A 24360-nucleotide genomic window follows, 5' to 3' on the forward strand; every position below is an offset into this window, starting at 1 on the left:
ATGAAACCTCTGTGCTTGAAAATTAGCTTGAGTTTCATATGCTTTCTCGTAGGACACCTCTGCTCCATACGCAATTGCCAGGCCAACCTTTCCAAGAATACTCACTGTTTAAATCATGACTAGATAGATTTTTCTGTGGCTATTAACCCACTATAATTTTGTTTTAAAGAACATTTAAGATGTAGAATTATGGCCTACAACATTTATGGCTTACATTGCACTTAATTTAAAAATAGATTTTAGGAACTTTGTCTTTCTAAAGAAGAAACCTTCCTCTGAGTGAGTAGTAAGGGAGGATCTGTTTTGTCTGCTTCTGTGATAAGAGTTAATGTTCAGCTGCAGTTTTAACAACATTGGATTTATGATGTTGTTGAAATATACATACTGTGTTACTTCAAGCCTTGTCTGAACTATGTATACGTTTCAAGTAGGAGTTCTTAAACTTGTTAAAGTAGCACCTACTTCCAAGTACTTTGTAAAAACAGCAGTTGTATCTTTATTTGCCTTTGTGTAGCAAAAGAAAAAGTAAACTGCTAGAAGTAATACCTAGACGATGCGCTTCCACGGCACTAACAACGTGTATGTTTGGCTTTGCCTACCCAAACCTTAGGTAAAACCATGATAATTTAACTACTTTAAACATTGTGGAGGCTTAAATGTCAACGAAATAAAGGAGCTGCTGATAATTATCAGAACCACCAAAGCCCTTTACTTTGGCACCGTAGCAATAAACACGGGAGGAAAGCTCATGTTTTTACAAACGATTTGCTGGGCGCAGGTGTGGGTGTTAACGCCCCTGAAATGGGTCCCGCTGTCTCTGCTGACTGCGGGTTTGTTGCAGAGCCCAAGCAGCTCAGCTCCTGACCCAGAGAAGGGTCGGCACAGCCCGAGTTTCTGAACTTCGGGGGAGAACGGGAGGTTCCAGGTGGGATATGTGGTAGGCGGTTCGGGAAGGCTGTGCCTTCCTAGCGCCTCAGCCAATGCGGAAAGGCAGGGGCAATGTGCGGCCGGAGTTTGGGATAAAAGGAGGGTGTCCCCTTTGAAACTGACAGAGAAAAAGCCTGCAGGTCTGTGCCCCGGTGGACTCTCCCTTTCTTCGCATAAAGTTGCAGGACGCCTCTGTCTCCTTTTTTCGGGCATAAACCTCTGGAATTTGTGAATTTTCCGGGCAAACACGATGCGCCCGATCGCTCGGGGTTGGCGTTTCCCGGTGCGGCTCGGGCTGAGCCCGCCCGTGATCCCGCCCCGTGCCCGCCTCTTCCTGCCCGGCCCGCGGGCGGCGGGAAGCACCGGGAGCCACCGGCCCCATCCCATGGAGCCCCAGCTGTTCGCCTGGGTGAGTGGGCCCTCGGCTCGGCCCGGGGGTCCCGGGAGGCGGGAGGGTGGCGGGGCCGCTGCTCGCCCTCCCGGGATGCTGCGGCGCTCGGCCTGGGGCAGCGGGGCCGCGGTGTCTCCGGCGGGCACAGCCGGTGTGGGAGCCGTGCCGGGGGCATCCCTCACACTGCTCAGCCCCCTTCGCCCCGCGAGGCCGGGGCTGGTGCCGGCTCGCCCGCCCGGGCAGGGCGGCTGGAGTGATGCTGGCCTTGGGATACCGCGTGTGGCTCCCAGCCCCTCAGGTCCTTCTGCACCTCATCGCGACTTGCCTGGCTTTGAAGGCTTGAAAATTCACGGCGAGTTACTGGCTACAACGGGAGGTTGTGAGACATGCTTTAAGAAGAATTGCGCCTGTTAAGCATTGCCGTGCTCTCAAGCGCGTATCACGGCAGTGGCTGTGAGGCGGGAGCTTGGCGTGCCTGTGCAGCTCCGCTCCCGACATGTCCCCCAGCTGCAGCTCTGGGCTGGGGCGGGCGGGGTGCCGCTGTTTCTGTAGGTACAAAGTGCTTTTTGCTGAATGGGGACTTCTGACATTCACCAGTGCTGCATCTTTCGGGGGAGGTGGGGGATAAATTGAGAGCAGGTGGGCGCACAGGTGAGGTAGGGATAGCATTTCTTGGAGATTGCCACCTGTGAGCATTGTGGATTTGCTGTGGTGTGTGGGATGGGGAAGGTGATGTTATCCCCTTTTTTGTGAAAGAACGTTAAACTGTTGGACGCAGAGGTGAAACTGACTAAGAAATTCCCTGACTTGTTACTATGTTGACAATTGCTGCTTTCCACGGTGGGTTTTGTAGCTATACTTTTGTACCTATGTATGTACCTATACTACCTGTAATTGGTATATTTTCATTTGGACCTCTTTAAAATGTTTAGTTAATGTTTAGTTTAGTTAATGTTTCTGATTTGCTTGTTTAGGTTCCAAAAAAAGGTCTTTCTGTTCTTGTTTTGGAGGTAGCCTGCCAGAAAGCAGTGGCACGAATAAGACCTTAGTGATGAGTGGGAATCATTGCCATTAAAATAAACGTCTGATAATCATCCTGATAGAAAGGTTCTCCTCCTTATTAACTGTGAGTCTGCAGTTGAAGTTTTAACAGGCTGTATTCCAGTATGCTTTTTGAAATACTGGGGCTGCACAGACACCCTTAATGACAGCAAAGTTAGGACAGTCCTGGTCTGTGATCCTGGGAATCCTATGTTATATCAGGGAGCAGGTTAACCCATGGCATATCCCAAATATGCTTGTTTGTCCTTGGGAGCATATGTGTGCTTCTTTTGTTAACTTTTTAAAAGATGTGTTATTTTTCTGTGTGCATTTGAAGGGTGCAAACAGCTATGGACAACTTGGTCTTGGTCATAAAGAGGATGTGCTGGTTCCTCAGGCCCTGAAAGATGTTTCCTGCAAATGTCAAGACATTGCAAGCATTGCTGGAGGAGGGGGACATTCTGCAGTTATCACTGGTAAAAACACTGCTCTTGCACGGGGTGTTTGGCTTTTAACCACTTTTTTTTTGGGTGTGTTTCCCTCTTGTTTCAGTGCTGCCACCTTTCTGTGGCTGCTGTTTCTGAGCCTCAGTTGCAAAACCGCTTCCTCTCTTCCCAGTTAACTCAGTATTTGGGGAAATGGGGGAAATTCCTGTTGCTTTTATATTGTGTGGTTACTTTGTGGCTGTGTGAGGACTGTTTCTTCAGCCGTTTCTTTCATACAAAGACACCAAATTTTCTGTATTGAGGCTGGGAAGGAGGAGTCAGAGGTTATTCAGTCTTAAGAAGTGGTAATGTAAGAACCAGGACATAACATCTGGCCCTTGAAAGATTGTGCTGTATGTCACAGATAATTATGTAAAGAAGGAATACAGACAGATGTGAACATGATAAAAAAAGAATCTTGGTGTGAGAGGTGCCTGTCTCACCATATGGATTGTGTCCCTTGACAGACCCAGCTCTCCACAGCTGTAGTTACTCAGAGGTCTTTCTGATGCATCAGAAACAACTGTTTCTCTTAACTTTTACTTGATTGCAGTGCCTAAAGTGACACATAATCACTGTTTTTGTTTGTCACAGGATCTCACAGATGTAGGTTTCTCATTTTAGTCTGTGAAGTGGAACACAATTTGTTTGTTTGTTTTTCTTCCAGGTGCAGGACAGCTCTTTGTATGCGGCCACAACAAGGATGGGCAGCTGGGATTGAATCACACAGAGGATGTGCTGCATTTTACTTTGTGCACTGCCCTGTCTGGCTTTTGTGTAAAACAAGTTGCATGTGGCTGGGATTTTACAATCATATTAGTAGGTAAATCTTTCTAAGAGCTGAAGATGTAGATTGTCCACCTTGATGTAGAGAACATGCTGAAAGTTCCACAAGGCTATTGCTTGTGTGATGTGAGGGACCTGGATGAGTTTGAGAAGAGGCCCATGGGAACCTCAGGAAATTCAACGAAGCCAAGTGCTGGGGCTGCAGCTGGGTCAGGACAGCTCCTGGTACCAACACAGGCTGGGGAAGAGCAGATCCAGAGCAGCCCTGCCCAGAAGGACTTGGGGTGCTGTGGGTGAGAGTCTGCACATGCCCCAGCCATGGCACTCCCAGCCCAGAGAGCCAAATGTGACCTGGGCTGCACCCAGAGCCCCGTGGGCAGCAGGGCAGGGAGGGGATTCTGCCCCCCTGCTCTGCTCTGCTCAGAGCCCACCTGCAGCTGCATCAGCTCTGGGTCCCAGCACAGGAAGGATAGGGACCTGCTGGAGTGAGAGTCCAGAGGGGACCACCAAGATGATCAGAGGGATGGAGCACCTCTCCTGTGAGGAAAGGCTGAGAGAGTTGGGGCTGCTCAGTTTGGAGAAGGTCCTAACCCTGGACAAATTCTCTTAACTTTATATGGAATTTGGTTTAGCAATGAATTCAGGATTTAGCCATTCTCTGAAACCTGACATATTTGAAAGAAGGCTTTCACTTTATAGCAAATACTACAGATGATCACATTCAAAAATTCTCTTAAGAGTAATGGATTCAGAACTTGTTTGCAGCTCATTATCAAGTACCCAGTCGTGACATCCATAATCAATCTTAGTAGTACCTTGACTAGTCCCATCCACATGATAAATCTCTCTGACATCAGTGGAGCAGATTGAATAGTAAGGTACTACCTACATTGATTAAAATGGCATAACTGAGGCCATGGTGTTCTGTATTTTGCACCTCAGACATAGATTTAGCAAAGGAACCACCACCCCTGTAATTATACTGCCTTGTACTGTATGTTGCATTATGGTCACAAAGCAGCACAGCCCCATTGTAAACTAAAGGCTGCATGTGCCCTGGGACATCTGTGACAGGAGTGACCTTTCAGAACCTTAAAGGAGCCCCAGGAAAGCTGCAGAAGGACTTTTTACAAGGGTTTGTAGTGATAGGACAAAGGGTGAAGGCTTTAAACTCAAAGAGGAAAGGGTTAGACTAGTTATTAGGAAAAATCTTTCCTGGAAGGGTGATGAGGCCCTGGCGTAGGTTGCCTGAGGAGCTGTGGATGCCCCATCCCTGGCAGTGTTCAAGGCCAGGTTGGATGGGGCTCTGAGCAGCCTGGGATAGTGGAAGGTGTTTCTGCCCATGGCCAGGGGTTGGAGCTGGATGAGCTTTAGGTCCCTCCCAACTCAAACTGTTCTATGATTCTACGTGCTGGCACTCACAGGTTTTAAGCTACTTGCCTTGCAAGCTGAATCACTCTCTGTTCCTTGTGTCCCAGTGAACTTGAGACCTTTTCTGGATGTGATGTGTAAGACCAGGAGCCTTTGGCCTCAGGGGCTTTGTAAGGGGACATATTAGGTCTTTTCTTGATCTACTTGGCTGTGTTATTATGCTTGTTATGTTACAGTGCTATTGCTCATGGCTTTACTGATTCTAACACTTCATTTTTTTGCAGGATCTGGCCTAGTGCTGTCCTGTGGGTCAAACTCTTTTGGACAACTGGGACTTCCTCAAATTTCAGGCCCGTGCTTGAGTCCACAAAAGATTGAGGTAAAGATTTAGAAGGTGTTGTGTATTATATTGCTTCCAGCAGCTTACAGAGGTCATCTGAGCTCAATGGGCTTTATGCCAGACTCTTCAACTCATTTTTTGTAGTGCCTATCTGCTACAGATAAGCTTACAAAGTAAAGGCCCAAGGTGAATTGAAAGGCTGAGGCTGCTTTTCTTGTTGTATGAAGAAGCTTCCCACTTCTAACAGAAAGTTGACTCTTTCACTTCTCAGACAAGAAAGTATTTAGCATCATGGCTCATGCCAGATATTCCTTTGTTGCTTTTTTAATGTAGGAGAAGGAGGGCATCTGAGGGTAGGAGTTAGTTCACTTGTTGTTTCTGTGTCCTTGATGTTTCCTGAGAGCATCCATTGCAGAATGGTGCCTTAAAATTTGGTGGAATTGACAGGGCTGATGTGAATCTCTCTCATCCCTCACCATATAAACTATTCATGCTGAATATTTGCTCTTTTGGTTGGTATCCCTTAAGTACTTGGACTTGATGTCACCTATTTTAAATACACCTGGTGCTTTTCCACCATGGGTAAATATCCAGAGGGTTTGCAAAATCTTGTAAGAGCAAGACAGGATGGGATAGGAGGTAACAGAAGAGGGAAACTTCCACATGATTCCTGAGATCTGTTGTAGTGGAGGGAAACTTTCAGGTTTTTCTCCAGTGGAAAGCAAAATTTCATCAGTAACTTGGCAAGACTGAACAGCGTAATGCACCATAGTATTGCCTATCACCAGTATTTACTGTGGAGGTTTTGGTGTAGTTCTTGAGGAACACTGAGTTAAAATTAAGAAAGAAACGTTTTTGTATGGCAAACATTTTTTCTTTCATGTGAATATTTTGACTGTGATTTTCTGTTTATTGCCACAATGCTGTGCAACCAGTTGCTTTGCTGATTTATTATTTTTTTTTTGTTCTTGAAGATGTTCCCACTAACTCTTATTAGTCAAAATGTACTTAGTTTGTGATACAAAACGTTGATATGCATTGGGACATGCAGGCTGGAATTGTGAGCACTGTTTTCTTAGTGTTCCATTTCTGTTTGGCCTGTTTTGTTTTTAGAAGCACTAAATGCAAAAAGCAACTAAATGATAATTTTCTTTTATTTGCCTAGTCTCTCAAAGAGAAGGTGGTGAGTGTTGCTGCAGGACTGAGACATGCCCTTGCTGCTACAGGTAAGTATATAATAATTTTAATCTTTTAAAATAATCTGAAAATTTATCTGAAAGGATAAATAATATTTTTAGTAACAAATGAAATGGGATTTTGATGGCTTGGAGGAGGAGAGGGAGGAAAAGAGGATGAAATTTATCTCATCTGCTATTAGTTTTAACTATCACAGGGAAAATACACCTTAAAGTCAGGGACTGTAAGATTTTGTGAAAATTAATATGAATAGTAAACACTCTGGAACCATCTTCCTGGAAAATCATGGGGAAAAACTTTAACCAAGAATTCAGAGTGAAGGTTTATTAAAAAGTTAATTTTCTGATGGATGGAAAATGTACTGTTTTCTTTTTTCTTATTCTGAAACAAAAAAGGAGTTTCTTCATAGACTGTAAGATTTTGTGACAAATTAATATGAATAGTAAACACTGGAACCATCTTCCTGGAAAATCATGGGGAAAAACTTTAACCAAGAATTCAGAGTGAAGGTTTATTAAAAAGTTATTTTTCTGATGGATGGAAAATGTACTGTTTTCTTTTTTCTTATTCTGAAACAAAAAAGGAGTTTTTTCAGGAAAAAGGGTTTCTGCTCAATCAAAGTATCTTAGGATTTGTACTCATTATAGTATGCAAAGTAACTTCAGTTTGTTTAAGATGCTTCAAAATGGAGCTGCACATAAATTGTGCCTTTTTAAATGATGTAATTGAAATTGACTATTGGAAAATCACAAGAATGAAACAAAATATTTCTCCTGCTATTATTAGAGACTCTGAGTTTGTTCATTGTTTAACAGTAGAAATCAAACCCTCCCTTTTGGCATGGTTGTGTTAAAACTGAGGAAAAACCAGCTATAGCTGCTCCTGTATTTGGTTTACCTTTTTGTAAACTTCAGTATGGATTCCAGGTAGTGGAGCTGAAGGTGCACAGGAGATGCTTGGAAGAGCAGTGGGATCTCTGGTGCCTGTATGAACAGTGGGAATTGAGATTCCCTGTGCTGCACTGCACAAACAAATTGGCATCAAGAGAGGGAAAGGGAAGAGAAAGTACAAGAACTTTGTATCCATTCCTGAGGTACTGCAGCCACAGGATTTCTGTTACTGAGTCTCCAACAGCTTCCCACCTTTTTGGTTTTCTTACCTGTGTACAGAGACTACAGCTGTTTGTTGCTTGTTGGCTTCACCAGGGTTATCTGAATGTTTTTTGGCATAAAGGTCTTCAAAAGTGTAATTTAAATTGGTGAAAATGATTTCAATGACTGCTCATTAATGTGTGAGGTGAGTTTTGTTGGTGGCTGATGTGTTTTATTCTCTTTTATTTGTGTTTACTCTGAAAAGACAGCGGTTTGGTGCTGCAGTGGGGAACTGGGATGGCATCTCAGGCAAAGCGTGCGAGCCAAGGAAAAGCCCTCCCTCTGTTCCTGACAGCCAAGGAGCCCTGTGAAGTGGCAGGTAATCCAGGAATCTGCTTCCTTTTTGTGGGTGGATAGAGCAGAAATATAATTTGGAGTGGTACGTATCTTCCTTTTTACAAAGCCACGTGGGACTGTGAACATGGAGTGGAGTACCTGAGAGAGAGAATGGTCACAGAAAATCACGATCTGTGGGGAAAATGAGAGTCCTGCTGTGTGTGTGGCCCAAAATCAGGGCCTTATGTTATAAAAGTCATCACCTTCCTGTTACACTTGTATGCATGTTTGTGTGTGAATTGATGCCTGCTGTAGAAATTTTATGCAACCGTGTTTTTTCCAGGCCTGGAAGATGTAAAGGTGAAGACAGTTGCTGCAGGCTCCTATCATTCAGTGTCCCTCACAGGTAGGGCTCAGGTACACAGGTGAAAGCCCTCATCTCACCCTTCAAAGGTTTCTCTGCTTTTGAAATGTTGTCAGTTCTGCTAAAACTGGTGGAATTTGATCTGGCCTAGTTAGTGCTGGTAATTGCTCTGTAATAGTTTTGCACTCTGAGAACTTTCCTTTTATTTTAAGAGTTAGAGTCATGTTTCCAGTTCTCTGAGCTTTATGTGTTTTTCTTGGTCTCAGATGAGACCTAGCCCTTGTGTCATTCTAGTCTGGACTCTTAATGGCTACAAACTCTGAGAGGATTTGTAAGTCTCTGGAGCTGCAGCAGGATGCCCTCTTGGGCAGCTGGTTACCGCTAGTGTTAGCGTTCAGGAACACATCATCACAGAATGATTATCTGCAGGTGCTTTTATTGGAGAGCTCTGGGTGTCACGGGTACACAGACCCAGCTCTGACTCTGACATGGTTTTGAGCTGAACATGTTTTATATTCTGTCGTTATATAACTCACATATTAATTATTAAACTTACATTGTTCTATTGTATACACTGATTTCATCCAAGCATGGATTTTTCGTGATCTCCCTCAAACTCCTAACATAGTTTTTCATGATTCTTCTTTCGCTTAAACAATAATTATATCTAATCACATCTAACAATTAGATAATTTATCATACACTGATTACACAGGTGCAGTTTCACATAATCTAGCAAATAACATTTCCCAGGGCCGACCCTTAACATTTTCCTAGGGCCTAGCAAGCCTAACTTTCTTTCTAACTTCTTGAATTTTCTATGATTTTGAAATCTTTTACTATCACTAGAACCAGTGCAGCCCTTTGCCCAGGGAGGAGAGGTGTGCTGGGTGGCTGTCCCAGGAAAGGCAGCAGAGGCAGGGCAGCCACAGCAGTGTGAGCTGATGGCTCTGCATGGGGCAGTGCAGGGCCGTGAGCAGACCTGGAGCTGTCTGAGGTGTCTTAGGCTCCACTGTGACAGTGTGCACATCTCTGGTGCAAGAGCACAAAGCTTATTTGAAGAGTAGGAAGCTGCTTTAATTGCTTAGGCACTTCCATAATATCTGCCATTTGTTCTTTGATCCTTAGGCCGTGCTCCCTTGCTGGAGTACTGAGTATCCAGTAATGAAAGTCTAATAAAGATTTCTTTTTATTTTGACAGATTGGGAGAAGGGGAAACAGAATAGCTTTCATGCTGTAATCTTACAGTTTTGAAGTGTGTAAAATACATTGAACCTTATGAAGACAAGTCTTTGCCAAACTTCACAGGAACAGGTTCTTAGCAAATCTGCAGCCATCTGGTACCTCTGTCATCATTAAAGGAGCACTGGAGTATTTGCTTCTGCAGATCTGTAGAGATTTAGTTGTATGGGGAGATGTTCCAAGATGTAAATTGTATTGAATTCAGAGATGCAAAGTGTATGCAAGATTAATGAAGACAAACTGTAAGAACAAATAAAATCTACTTTAGATAATTGGCAGTCTCTATTTGTACAGTGAGCAGATTATTCTTTCATGCTTTTGCTTTTTGTTTAAGAGAGCGGTCTATTTGGCAGCAGTGTGGATGGGTGGAATGTAGGAAAATAGAGATAGTGATGAAGGTAATCTCACCCCTAAGGAGTTACAGCTGTGCTAATTATCCAGAATTAGGAACAGGCCTGCCCTTAATAGGCCACAGCTGGATCCAATTCGGAAGAGCATTGTAAAAGAGTAGGTTGGCTGGTTGAGGAGTTAGATGGAGTTTGTTGGCTGTGCTGTGAAGAAGAACAACAAGGCAGTGCTGTGAGGAGCTGCCTGTGAGAAATCACCAAGAAGGTATGAAACCTTTGCAATAAGATGGCGACACAGCAGTGGGACCAAGACTGAAAAAATAAATGCCAAATACTTTTATAATGCATTATAAAAGTATCCTTCATCCTGCAAGATAGTTAATACTTAAAATATTTTGTATTTTAAAGATGCTTGATATAATAAAGATGCTACTGCAGGGTGTTGTATTTAAATGGGCCCTTTTTCTAGGACATGCCTTGTACTGTGGTGCAGTTGTCTTTGCCTCTGTTCCATGAGTCAGCTGCTGGTGGGATATCAAATACCTGCAGCCAGGCAGGTTTGGGGCACAACTGTTGATGTGGGTTGTTACAGACCTGGGAGGGCTTTCCTTAGAAAAAAGGATGGTAGAGTCTACTGGTGTCCAAACTGGAATGAACCCTCCAGGGGTGAGAGTATGGTGCTAAGTCTAGTGTCTAAGTTTTTGCTCAAACCTACTCCAGAGGTGAGGTAGGAGCTGAGCATGTGACTTTTCCCAGGATAAAGCAAATACACCCTCAGGACAGAGGCAATGCATGTTAATGTGGAACATGAATGGCCACAGTGTTTTTCTTTGTGTTTCTGTCACCTATTGTTTTTTTGAATTTTTTTCCTCTCCAGAAGGTGTGTGTACTTCATGCTGGCAAGGAATTTATCAATTTTAGTGGAGAATTTGAATATTTGAACAAAACAATTGCTTGACTTGTTTTTCCTTTTTATTTTGGTTGTGCTGTTTTAAAGAGGAACGCGGAAATCCTGCAGGTGACTGTCAGTACTGGCTTCTCCTCCCACTCCTTGCCAATTTTTCACCAGCAGTAGTATAGTGGAATTCTCCTGGCTTACTCTTTATGTTGGTGTTACCAAACTGAGATTATTAGTCTAAGTTTTACTTTTTTTTTTCCTTCTTTTCCTTCTGAAAAATTTACTTCTGCCGTGGTGCTTGTGATGAGTTCAGTGCTGACCTGAGACATCTTGAATGCCTTGAGTGTTGTGGAGGTGTGCTCCAGACAATTCCATGTTGGAACTTACATGGCTTCCAGTCTTTCTGGGCCCACAATAATGTGCAAGATTAGGTGTGCAAGATTTATTTCTTATGCTTCTAGCTTGTGCAGGCTGGCAAAGACTTCAGGGAGGCCTGACAGCTCATGTTCTCAAGTGTTTTTTGTGGATTTTTTTTTTTTTTTTGGCCTAGGAGCTGGGAGGAATGGTTTTGTCTTGAAAAGATGGAAGTAATGATATGTCGTGTCTGCAGAAGGACTCATCTGAGCAGTCACTGTGGCAGTGTCCATTGGTTGTTAGGCTGTGAGCAACTTCAGCTTGCATTGATGTGAAGGACTGTGGGCATTTCTGTGAAAGGATTTATTCCTGTTTGGAAACCTGGAGTGTGCTTTTGAACAAATACTTGTTTTAGAAAAGAGATGTGGAAGGCAAGTGACCACTTACAGGAATCTCTCAGGTGTTGTCTGTGATTTTGAGGCACAATAATATTTTAATTTTGCCTTGTGATGGGTGGTGCCTGCTTCAGTTATGTGTTCAGAGCTGCATGTCCAATTCATTTAGGAAGTGACTGTGCAAGGTGAGCCAAGGAGCACTGGACTGTCCTTGCTTTGGGGGATTTACTGGATTTGCTGAAGCTGAAGGAGGCAGAATTGGTACGAGCAGAGCTGTGAGTCTGGCTCTTGTAGAGAGGCTGGGAGACTGTAAAGCAGAGCAAGAGCAGCCAGCCAGGCTTTGAATTATTTGCTGCAGTCCAGAAAGTTATTTACTGGATGTAATCAAAGCTTTGGAGTGGAAATAATAGCTGGTCTGCAAGGACAGGCTGGACAGAGAGGGACTGCTCAGTGAATGTCTCCAAGATGCTTTGATTTTCTTTTACCCAGAGAAGTTGACTACTGTGGTTAGTTTTTAAAAAAAAATTAGTCTTTGTTATAAACAATCTAGGCAGTTTGACCTGAAAGCTCTCACTGCTTCAGGGAGTCAGTGTAGCCCTCAAAAATTGGCTGTGTTTTTAAGGCCCTTGCAAATATTTCTGATATCCCAGTTACAATGGTAAAGAATGGTAGGAAAAAGCATGCAGTGAAAACATAAATTGAATGCAATGTTCTTTCTTCAGCATCTGAGCTGAGACAGAGCCTGAATCTGGTGGTATTAGATCTGTATCCCTTTAAACAGATTTTACTTCTCTCTCTGTTGTAGACGAAGGGCATCTGTATGTCTGGGGCAGCAACAAGCACGGGCAGCTGGTGAGCAGGAACATCTTTCTTGCTGAGCCCAAGAAGATTGACACTCAGTGGTTCTCACATGAAAAGATTGGAGCAGTTTGGAGTGGCTGGACCCACCTGGTGGCACGGACAGGTAGGATATTTAAAAAGCAGTAACATATGGCACCCAAACAGCAGATTGTAAGTTTTTTTTAGGCAAGCATTGTTCTTTCTCACTGATAGTGGCTGGACACGCAGTGTTGCAGCGTCACCCAAGTTCAGTTGTCTTTTGAAAAATGGTGAGGACAGAAATCCTTTGGCTGCTCTCTTAGTAGGGCATTAAGGGCAAAGAAAAAAATATATTCATAAGAAAATCAGTAAACTAAAATAAGCTGGCAGAAAATCTTTAGAAAAGACAGGTAAAAAGAGGCCTCATTACACTTGAAGAGCATTCCATGAAGATGAAAACAAAGGCAGATTTCATGTCGGAGCTGCACTTTCCTGGAAATCTTTATGATGAGGACAGTGTGAAAGCTGCCACATGTGGAGGGCTGTGGGGTTAGATTCCTACCTAGGTGGGGAGGAGAGGAAGGTTATGTAACAGTGACATTCATGTGTAAAGGGATGGTTGAGCTGATGAAGCTCATCCGAGTGTGAAGCACAAAGGCAGGAGGGGAAAGGTAGATGAAATGGAAAGGCAAGGCAAGCATCTGAAGCTATTTTGTGGTTGTGTTCTTTGCTTCTCCTATTGCACAGTGTGTGGTGCCATAGTTAAGGCTAACAAGAGGGTGGAAGTCTTCCACGGAGGAAAAAGAACAGCCAGAGCTGTGATGTGTGACTGGAAAAACAAATTGGTTGTTTTCTGTTTCATAGCATTCATTGTTTGATATCAAAGTATGTGAGAGAAGTGTGTAAAAAAATCTACATCAGCTGTTCTTTTAGGTATTTATAAGAAATGCCTGAACTCTGATTTTTAGAGGATGCTATGCTGAAAATTTGAAAGCTGCAATCAGTGCTATGAGCTGCTTGGAAACTTTTCAGGTGGAGTGAAAGAATTTATCTCAAAATCTGTAGTCCTTGATTTAAGTGCTTGATGTCATCCTCACTGGAACAGAAATGGTAGAAAGAAGCCATTAGTCAGGATAATCTGATTTTTCAAGAGCGGGTCTTGACAACTTGGTTTGCTTTCCTTCACTATTTCTTAATAGAACATAACCACTAAATAAAATTTCCCCAGAGTTTTACTAACTTCAATGTTTCAGTTACTTGATACTTATCTGTGGGCATTACAGACATGAAGTATTTCAGCAGGTGTGTTTTTACAACAAGAAGTGTGTCAAGGGACTAGCAGGGCTGTTTTGCTGGTTAATGTTTAAAAAGAATTTATATAAAAATAGGCTGACTTTCTACATCTGCATTAGAAACTGGCCAAGTGATGCAGTGGCACAAGTTATTGCTGAAACTGTATTTTATGTGTTTAGAATTTTAAATCTCTTTGAAGAGAAATGGACCTGAACCTAAATCATCTGGAATAAGATTTTGAATTGCCTTTGGCAGCCTCCAGACACCAATCAGGATCCCATGGGAATTTCAAGAGTTGTTCAGCTACTAGATATAGTGTGAGCTGGAGCACTTAACTCTTTCTGGAAAATAATTTGCTGCATTAGACTTGCAGCTGAATAACTGAGAAATGCAGCCCACTTGAGAACTGTCCCCTGCATTCAGTTCTTCCCAGCAGTACTTTTACCTCCTTCTAACAAAGGAGGAAATGTTGCTTTAGTTTCCTGGTGCTGAAGTCATAAACCAATGATCCCAGTTGTTATGGATCAGTAAAATATTTTTTGAGCATGCAGCCTCCAATATATTAACACTTATTTATTTATAAATTATATATGTAATATATATGTAATGCTGTAATATGCAAACTGTAAAATATGTACAATAGAAATGTTACAAAGGATGAGATAAATACTACTTAAAGTATTACTTTATTGACTTAAATAATTAAAACTGTTAATAATTTATTAATAAATTTAAATATTTATATGTAATTTTCATCCTGCCCTCCAGTGGATTGTCTTGTGAATACCTAGAGCTGCACGCACTTCACTTTAGAGATACTGATACAATAGTTTCCTGCTTGCTTTACTCTGGGGAGTTCCCCAGTTAGTGAAAAGGAGACAAAATAGTGATTTTTGGACACAGGAAGATGGAAGGAAGGGACATTGTAATACGATGCTTCTCTGCTCACTGTGGAAGATAAAAACATACTTTGGAAAGACATTGCAGTGTACAGGGGTTGTGCTGCATAAGAGAATGAGTAAGATTTTTTTCTCGTTAATAATCTCACCACAATGCAAAATTTGCTAGTTTAAAGTTTGTTACAGTATCTGTATTCTCATGAGGATTTTTCTGCATAACAGAATGAGTAAGATTTTTCTCATTAATAATCTCACCACAATGCAAAATTTGCTAGTTTAAAGTTTGTTACAGTATCTGTATTCTCATGTAGTGTTTGCCACAGAAGGTAGCTGAATTTTAAGAGGCTGTTACAAATACTCAGAGTTCTCTTTGAATTTTTTTTTCCAAAACATTAGTCCTGGTCAGAGTAGTAATAATAAAAAACTTGTTATTGCAGCTGTCTTGACAGTAACTAAAAACTCTTCTCATTTGAAAGACAGGGAGGAACTGGGTGGAGAAACACTGGACACACACTGCATAAATTCCCAAATTCTGCCATTTCAAAATGACATTTTGGTCTTTATCTGCCAGGTGAGCAGTCCTTGGCTGCAGAACTAATAGAGAGTGAAAAGTAAATGAGAGTGATGTTGTTAAAAGCAACCATCTGGAGGAATAGTTGCAGTTCCATGGTTGCAGTGGTTTGACAATTTTCAAGTGAGTCCAAGCAAGTTTTCAAGTTTGTTATCAGCATAAATATTTTTGTCTTCTGTCTTTCCCTCTTATGTAAGCTGGCCTGTTTTAAGATGTGCTTTGTTTTTTTCTTCATGCTGCTGGCAAAATTTTGTACTGTAACATAAAGCAAAACACAGAACTCATTTTAATTTCTTCCCTGTTTCTCTTTACAAGGCATTTTAATTGCATCTGAAATCGCTTTAATACCTGCATCTCTTTCATATCCTATGTTCTACCTCATTCAGCAGAGGTTTCCTGTCATTTCTTTTCAGAGTTTGATCAACTCATTTTTCATTTGCTGTTGTTTATATCATAAAGCAGTTTGGATCCAAGACATTAATTCCTGAGAAATTAATTCCCTGACTTAAAAGTGTTAAGGAGTATTTTCACAAGATGTTATGTTTTTAATCCTTACCTTTAAATCCAAGATGTTAATTCCTGAGAAACTAATTCCCTGACTTAAGTGTTAAGGAGTATTTTCACAAGCTGTTATGTTTTTAATCCTTACCTTTAACCGATCCTCATCAGCTTAAATTCCTTATCATTTTTATTGTAGAGGTATCTTTTGGGGCTATTTCCACTGTATACACTCCTCCTGTAAAATAACTCACAGAACCCTTCAAGACGAGTGCTTTCTTTTCCTGCCTTGATTACTGTTTCCTACAGAGGCCTCACAGAACCCTTCAAGATGGACGAGTGCTTTCTTTTCCTGCCTTGATTACTGTTTCCTACAGAGGAGAGAAGCACGGTTAGACTTTATGGCATCACCAGTACTCTTCCAAAGTAAGTTATATTATTCTGATAGTAGAGGTGATGATCATAGTTGATGATGGTTGGTCCAGAAAGATGAAGGTTGAGAAGCCCAACCTTCTCAAGAAGAAAAAGAGTTGGTTGTTCTTTGATCAGGTCTCTGATGATGAGATATGAACTTGTTGGTGTCTTTGGTTTATTTTCTGTTTTCTGTGTGAATGCTTGGTTCAGGTGACTCTCGGGGATGCTTTTCATTGATGGCAGGGCAGTGCTGTTACTGCTCCATGTGAAAGATGGAACCAGGTGCATTCTTGTGGCTTTGGACTCCAAGTACCAGTGGTGTTCTCTTCAGATGACCACTCTGTACAAGGTTGGCTTCCTGTCCGGCACTCTGCTTAATGGCACAAGGAGCACCACTGCAGTGTAGGTGATAATTGTTTTTGAATAATGAGCAGCTGTCTTGCATTGCTCTCCTTAACAATGTCAGCTTTAATTTGTGGTCCCTCTCCAGTTAATGCAAACACTTTGAGGGTAACTGCTGAAAGAGAGGTTATTGCTTAGGTCATTTAAAAGAGAGCTAAGCTGTGGCCTGTAACATTGAAGATGTAAATTATTCTACTTTGGGGAATGATAGAACCACTCTGACTTGAAGGCAAACCTAAATATAGCAAAAGAGGTATTTTAAAGACTTCAAGGTGAATCATCGACTTTCATTCAAAACAAGGTATTTTCTTTTTAACTGTGATGCCTAATAAATAACCTTCCTTAATCTGGCCTGGTTTATTATCTGTATATTCTCCTGAATACATTCCCTAATCTATTTGTCACATAGTGTCACATGAAGTTATGCTTTGTTTGAGCTCAGATAAAGAATTCCAAGCTCTTTCACTCAGAAAGTTACTTCAAAAATGCAGTTAAAATAGTGTTTCTGCTGCCTGTGCAAAACTGCCTACAGCTAAAAAATCTTGGAAGAACCAAATGCTGTGACATAGTCTGAATAATATTCTGAATCCTTATTCCAAATGTGCATCTGAATTTGTGCATCTTTGAATGTCCCCTGATGTCATGTCATTTAGGCCACATAAAACCACTCTGAAGGGGTCTGACATGTTAGTGACCTACACAGTAAAATAGAAACCATCTCCTGTTTTTTTCTGAAGCAAATGACAGCGTGTCCCTCCAAGCACCGAGAGCAGAGTGAGAGGACATTCCTAATGATCTTGTTTGAGTCATTAACCTTTAGCATTTCAGTCTTTCACAGAGGCTGTAGTTGCACCTCTAGGTGCCTTTTCTGATGGCAGTCACAAGGTAAAGCTACTGGGCTTTGCTGGCAAGTTGTGCAGCTGCAGGGAGGTGAAGGGGAAGGACGTGTCTGGCACCCGAGCAGCACAGCCTCAGCCCACTAGAGGTCCTTTCCAGTTTGCTCTTGAATCCAGGCTCTGCAGCCTTCCTCTGGAAAGCAAACTTTCTCTGCCTTGAGTTTTTCAGCAGTTCCCTAGGACAGCAAATACTAATTTGTGTGTATGTGTATATATCATATATGTATTCTTGCTTGTCTCTCTTTAGACATGGCAGCCAAGGGTTTGAAACTGGAGCCCTACATGAGGGAGCTGTATTTCATTGGGAAGATGATGGGTTTTGGGAATACAGGTGAAATACTAAAAAATAGCTTAATCAAAACCTCCTGATCTATAGGTACCCCTGAACCTCCTTGAAGCAAAACCTGAGTTCAAGAAATGAGTACTCAAAAAAGAAAAGCCTTTGTCCACCTGCCTTGAGGGTTAATTTTGAAGCTTCAGGGCCTATCTTGAAGTTTCTGCATTTGATTATAAAGTGTAGAGCATGGCAAGAGGAGAGAAAGAAATGCACAAGCTTGGGGACCAAAATTCAGATATGAACACTGGGAACTGTAGGAAATTTAGTGTGCAGTAACAGGATGAAAGATTCTAGATGCATATGGAAATTGTCAAGTTTTCTGTATTATCTTCAGAGCTGTCTCCTTGTTCTGTCACACGTTCATCTCATTGGTGTTTCAACTTCCACAGTGATTATCTTAAAGTTTTGTTCTAGATAGCTGTAAATACCTAGAAGATTTTGGCATTTTTCTTTGGCTTCATGGCCTAGCATCATTCCTTGGTTTTATTTTTAAACTTTAGAAGTTAAGAGTATGTGTGTGTGTGTTTGCTTTGTGATTCTACACTCCTATTCTTGCTGTTCCCTGCTGGGAGTTACTTCTACATGGTTTTGATGAAAGTCTTGAAGAAATTCATTCAGTGGTTTGGTCACTGAAAAGGAAATTAGGTCCAATGGGAACTGAAGGTTCTGAAAGGTTATTATCAAGTGTTGAGAGTTGATCCTGTGTAAAGATTTGTCACAGAATCTTCCTAACATCATCTTTGAGTAATTGAGTTGTTTCTTCAGTCACCAGCCCTCTTTTACCTCTCCTTGTTACTAGGAACTTCCAGTTGTACAGTAAATAGCTGTGCATGCCATCTTAGATTATTTCTGTGTGAAAAGAGAGGTTGTCAGGAAGATGCTCAACTGTCACTAAGTGTGATTGAAGGTACGCATTGTAAAATGGAAACATCAGTTATCAGCATTAAGGACACAGAAACTTACCTCAATATTTGAAATTCCCTTTGTGAGCTGTGACATTGCATTGGCACGTGGAGATGTAGATGGCCTGGGAAGAGCCAGGATTTAAATGGATTTTTGTTAAATTTAGCTCATGAGTGAAAATGAGCTTAACAGAGGAAAACAACTATCAAAAACTTTCCAATCTGTTCTGCTCCTCTTACGTGTGGGGCAGCCCACAGAGTGCCCTTCCCAGAGCAGAAGGGGAGGATAAGGTAGGTACGGCTGGATCTGTCTTGGATCTTCTGGCTATGGCTTCCTCTCATGGAAAGGCCTGTTCCTTCCTTGGAATAGGCTGCCCAGGGAAGTGGTGGAGTCACTATCCCTGGAAGTATTCAAAAACCTGTGGATATGGCACATAAGGACATGTTTTAGTGAACATGGCTTTGGTGCTGGTTGACAGTTGGACCTGATGATCTTAGAGTTCTTTTCCAACTTTAATGATTCTATGCTTCTGTGGTTCACACTTGCTTAGTCCTGTCCAGATGTATTTTACTAAGTACTCCATGATTGGAGGAGTTTGTTAAATGACTCAGTCATCATTCAGCATTATGTTTTCGGGCTTTAGGCCACATGTGTGGAAAGAGGGACTATTATATTGAATTTCTACTGAATTTCTCCCTCCTTTTTTTTTTTTTTTTTGGGTGTGTGTGTCATATCCTCTCTTTTACTAGTGGGAACAGTGATTGTTGTGGACTTAAAGAATGTAACTGTCCCAATTTGACCGAATTTTCATTTTTAAAAAGTGATCAGAGAAAATTATAGCTTTAAAATGTGGATCTGGTATAGATATTGTTCAAGTCATTAGTGGGTGAGATAAGGAATTAATTACTTTCCCTAATTTTCCTTTTTTTTTCCTTTGGTTTCTGTGGTTGGACTGCTGCAGTTTATGGCTACCCATCTCTTTAGCAAATGTAATAAACAAGGTCAGATACATTAATAAGTATGTGCTTGTGTGCAGGAAATCTGTAAATGTGGTGTTTGTTCTATTTTCAGTATCCTCCAGCACCAGAGCAAGAGGAGCTGTAGTTTTGTCACGGGGCTGAGAAGGGCACCTTGTTGGCTCTGAGTTATTCCTTGGGGGTTTGTTTTTTTCTTGCTCTTTTTCTCTTAAAGCAAATTAAACTCTTGCAAAGGTAATGATGATAATTGCATTGAAAACACCACCCCTCTCACAACTATTGTGAAATCAGGGCACAAAGCTGATGCAAATTTCCTTAAAATCAGAATAATTTGGCCATAAGTGCCCCTGTCTTCTTAGTTCTTCTGACTGCTTGCAGCTGGAACTGCTGGCACTATCTAAGCCGCTTGCTCTTCTGATTGACTGCTTCTGCTCTGTTATATGTCAAACCCTTTCTCCTGAACCATACTGAAATAATTCACATTGTACTTGGGTCTCTGTCAATTCACCTATTTGAAGCTGAAAAGAAGAAAAAGTAAAGGAAGGAGAAGATTCACTGTTTCTTAACTCCTGTCATAAGCTACCTCCAAGTTCCATATTCATAGGTATTAATAGAGAAAGATACAAAAGCAGAACTCCCAAGAGTGAGATACAAATGCAGAGCTCACAAGACCACCGTTGTGTGCTGCTCTGACAGACTGGGCCAGATACTCTGTAACTCGCCTCCTTTTTTGCCTCTCAGCCTTTAATTCAGCTTCAAGGCTCCCATATGCTGTGGGTCCCAGCAGCTATCCAGAATGATGCTTCTGTATTAGGCCTGTTATCCAGCAAAAAGAGATGGACTGGAAGACTGGGCTGGGGGGTCCTTCCCTACATCCTCTTCCAGCTGGGAGATCTGAGTGGGGGGCACAAAAATTTACAATTGCATTTTGGGTGTTATATCATATGACCTAGTTTGCATATAGTAAAAGGATAATGGAATTGATTGAAATTTTGGCAACTCAAAGCACTTAGTGCAGAGAATTGATGTGAAGCACACAACAGTGAAAATTTCCACTTCAGGATTTCTGCAGTTATGCAAAATGGATATAACAGTTGTCTCAGACAAAGTTGGAATCCTTAGTAAGGTAGAGGTGGTTTACACTCACTTGGTATGGACTAAGAAGCTGGAACCAATCATTACCTGATAGTTGAAGTAATGTGCATGGTAACTGATTGCCAAGAACAAGGTATATGTACTCTGCCCTCTTAGATTTATTGGTCTTTGAGAAGACAAGTGGCTACTGCATTTTCAAATAACTTCATTTAACGCTATGCATTTATTAAGCTAAGCATTTCTAAGCTCAGCTTCTGAAAGCAGTTGTGTGTGAGCACCATGTATGCATGTCAGTGCCTTGATCTTATTTAACCTTAGTAGTATTTTAAGGCTATTAAATACTTGTTTTCATAATCTTTAAGTGACATTTCCTGTTTAGTAATTAATTATTCAGGTTTAATGCTCACTAATGAGTCTTACTATTCCAACATAGGTAAAGGGCTTTTTGAGAGCTGAGTAGCAGTTGAGTACCTCTGAAAAACAGTACTTTTCAGGAACTTTTTTTTTCCTTAAAAACCTAGACACAAACAGGAAAAATATCCATAAAGCCTACATAGATTATTCATTTCAAAATTGCTTCAAGGTAATTGTGAAAGGAACAATCTGATGTAAGGTACTGTAGGATACAGGAGATATATCAAAAGCTGTAAATTTTCAATAACAAGTCTGTAGTCTTGTAGAATGGCTCTGATACTTGGGTAGTATGATGAGATCTGCCAGGAGTGTGTGGCTTTTATTGTTTAAAATATTCCAGTTGTGAGGAACCATAGCCTGTGGTGTGGTGGTTGAAACTGAGGGTGAACTCCCTCTTTTTTTTTTGTAGCTCCTGTTTGGACTTCATTGTCTCTCAGGGTGGCTACATATATTCTGTATGGATCCCAAACAGCTGAGGTTGAGCTCTGCAGATGAAGGGGAGTTAGATTTTCTGTGTTGCTTAGGATTCACTTTAGGTTTTTTGGGATGTTCTGCTGTATTTAAGAGCCTGTGTGGTTCAGGTTTGCTTTCTTCTCTATCCAGTATTATGGGGCCCACAGTAGGTAATAATAAACTAATCACAATGGTTTATTTTTGGGGGACAAAGACCTGGAGGAAGAGAAGGCATTAGCATCTGAGTCATGCAGGAGAAAAACCCTAGGAGGGGTGGGATTTCCTTAGGTGACTCATTCTCTGTTTTACTCTGTATCTAACTAAAAGAAAAAAAATCTAAAAAACGCTGTGTAGTCAACGATCTATTCAGGGACAGTGCTTTATGTCACTTTTGCTGAGATCTTTTTATTGTGAGTATAGGAAATCTTTTCTAGAAATTTCAAGAATTTACCTTTACAGAGCTGCCCAAAATATATGTACAGAAACTCCTTTAGGAGTATGTTGTCCTGCTTGTCCTTTCTACCCCAAGATAGAAAGCAAACTGAAAATCAGTTTAGCATTTCTCATCTTGAATTTTGGATCTTGTAGCTGATGGATATTTTGTAGGAATTTGCATGTACACACATTTCAGGCTTGTGCCTGCTAATGACACATCTGCCTGGAGCTGAAGCTGTTCATTGAGGACAAAATGGACACTAAAACATCCAGAAGTGAAGGTCAGGCTGTAGGGACAATAAAAGGGTGGCAGTGTGGATTACTAGATATACATGTGGGTTGAAGAATCATCCTGACAAGTCACGCAGTACAACGGAGGGTGTTAAATCCTGTTTTGTTTGTCTCCTCTTGCTTGTTCCCTTTGCCAGAGATCAACAGAACACATGGTGCCAAAAAACCCCAAAATGCTGTGGCCATGCACACAGGTAGAAGCTGATAGTTGAAATACAACAAACTTCTGCTGTGTGTGATTTAAAAATCTGGGTAGTTATTTAAAATTCCTCTAGTTCACCAGAGCAGTGATCAAACAAAGTTCATGAAAAGCTGTTTTAGCACAGGCGAAAATTCATGGTTTCTTTAGAAACTGCCCTATCTCACTGAATTGTGTGAAGCATGAATAGAAGGGTACAGCTTCTTTTCATCAATATCCATTGTAACATCAGAGAAAAGAAGGTATTGAAGAAACAGGAGCTTTTTGTTTTTCATTGGTGTCCCCTCCTTACTCCTAATGAGAACTTCTTTTATTTCTTCCCTCTCATTTTAAAACCTAAGCCCCTCTTAGTAACAGGCTGCATAGCACATCAGTGCTTACATTACAACCCTGTGCATACACACACTTAGGTAAACCTTAAACACAGATGTGCTGGCTCTGCAGGCAGATACAGATGTGGCTATATAGAGGTTAATTGTGGACAGCTGTTGCTTCACTGAGTAAGCATCAGAAGGAAATCTCACTAGCATCACTCCCTCTTGGCTGGGAATTTCAGATCCTTTTACAGGACAGACTTGCATTGCATTCATTAGTAACGTGTCTATAACGTTTCTAAATTTTTAGACTCGCTCTGTGCCTGTAGCTCTGAAATGCTGAAAACACCCCACAATGGTAAGAGACAGACACAAGAAGTCAGGAGTTAAAAGGAACTCTGCTAGCTGGATAGTGTCCCCTTGTAAAATACGGGTTTTTTTTCAGAGCATAAGTGGCATTTGGATGCTTTGACTATTATGCAACCATTTACACCTTTGTCCACTCTCTCCCTGCAGTCTCCTTGATGTTAAGGATCTTGCCATATCCAGGTGGAATCTTCTGTTGTGCTTTTATTTCTTCCTCCACCCCCTTGCCCAACTCTTAAACTTTCTTGTGGGTGGAGGGAGAAATTGGGATGATATTCCAGAGAGAATACATCACCTTATTGCTCATTATTCATCTCTTGACTTCAAAGGGTATGAATTTTCCTTCCCATCCCCTTTTAGACTGTTTTGTTCCTCCTGTCAGCGGGAACGCTGCTCATTATTTGAGGTGCACAGCCCACTCTGTCTTAGTCAATTGTAGTTGCTCTTATAATGATTCTGACTCTGAACAAGGAGGGTGATCTCTTGGGAGGCTCTGGAGGTGCCATTGTTGAGTTTGTGGTACTGTTCTCTTCTTTGTACTTTATTTCTTAAGAACAGCACATAGTTAGGGTTGAACTCCATGGAACTCAGCTGCTTCTGGAGTGACTGAGGGAGTTCAAGCCACTTAGCAAATCCAAGGACTGCTCTTCTAACACTTAATTTCTGTATTTCTGTCTGAGGCTTGTTTTCTAGTGAAATCTCTTGTGCAACTGGTCTCTGATTATTGGGAATGCATCTTGTGGACAACAGTGAAAGAGCCCTGCTCTCCTTCAGGCTGCCATTCCAGAGCATTTCTTTTGCTTTTTCTGTGTCTGCCTTTCCACAGCATGCCCTTGAGCCTTTTTGAGAAGGTAAATATTAGCACTGGGAACCTAATTACCTTCCCTTTGTTTATTTCTTGTATGCACATGGCTGTTCCTTCTCAGAGGCTCAGATGGTGATGGGATATTGAGAGTAGCAGGATCTTGAGTTTCCCAAATTAGGCAGATTCACAAATGTTTGCAATATTACAGCTACAGGGAATGCTTTTCATAAAATGGTCTAAAAACATGCCTATGCTGTAATTTGTAATCTCTGAATAAGATTTTTTGTAGCACTGTACTGTGTTAAGTCTAATGAAACCTGGGCTTTGCCTCAAAGGGTATAAACATCTAAGCAGTCCTTTTACAGACAAAAAAGTTAGGCAATCAGACACAAGAAAATAATTGGAAACAAATAA

General features: G+C 41.5%; 1 protein-coding gene across 2 annotated transcripts in view; it reads left to right on the forward strand.

The window, feature by feature from the left end:
• Positions 1 to 1205: 1205 nt before the first annotated feature.
• The window catches only part of SERGEF (secretion regulating guanine nucleotide exchange factor), a 142364-nt gene continuing 119209 nt past the window's right edge, over positions 1206 to 24360 (forward strand). For both annotated transcript variants that reach the window (XR_005953440.1, XM_041415053.1), the window contains exons 1-8: positions 1206 to 1336; positions 2697 to 2835; positions 3512 to 3667; positions 5286 to 5380; positions 6507 to 6567; positions 7895 to 8008; positions 8309 to 8371; positions 12371 to 12529. Coding sequence is in view for 1 of the 2 variants with exons in the window: in XM_041415053.1 (XP_041270987.1) it covers positions 1313 to 1336; positions 2697 to 2835; positions 3512 to 3667; positions 5286 to 5380; positions 6507 to 6567; positions 7895 to 8008; positions 8309 to 8371; positions 12371 to 12529 (811 nt within the window). In the remaining variant the exon portion in view is untranslated. The remainder of the gene's footprint in view (positions 1337 to 2696; positions 2836 to 3511; positions 3668 to 5285; positions 5381 to 6506; positions 6568 to 7894; positions 8009 to 8308; positions 8372 to 12370; positions 12530 to 24360) is intronic.

The sequence above is a fragment of the Onychostruthus taczanowskii genome, unplaced genomic scaffold (genome assembly GCF_017590055.1).
Source record: "Onychostruthus taczanowskii isolate IOZ18803 unplaced genomic scaffold, ASM1759005v1 scaffold49, whole genome shotgun sequence".
Taxonomy (NCBI): domain Eukaryota; kingdom Metazoa; phylum Chordata; class Aves; order Passeriformes; family Passeridae; genus Onychostruthus; species Onychostruthus taczanowskii.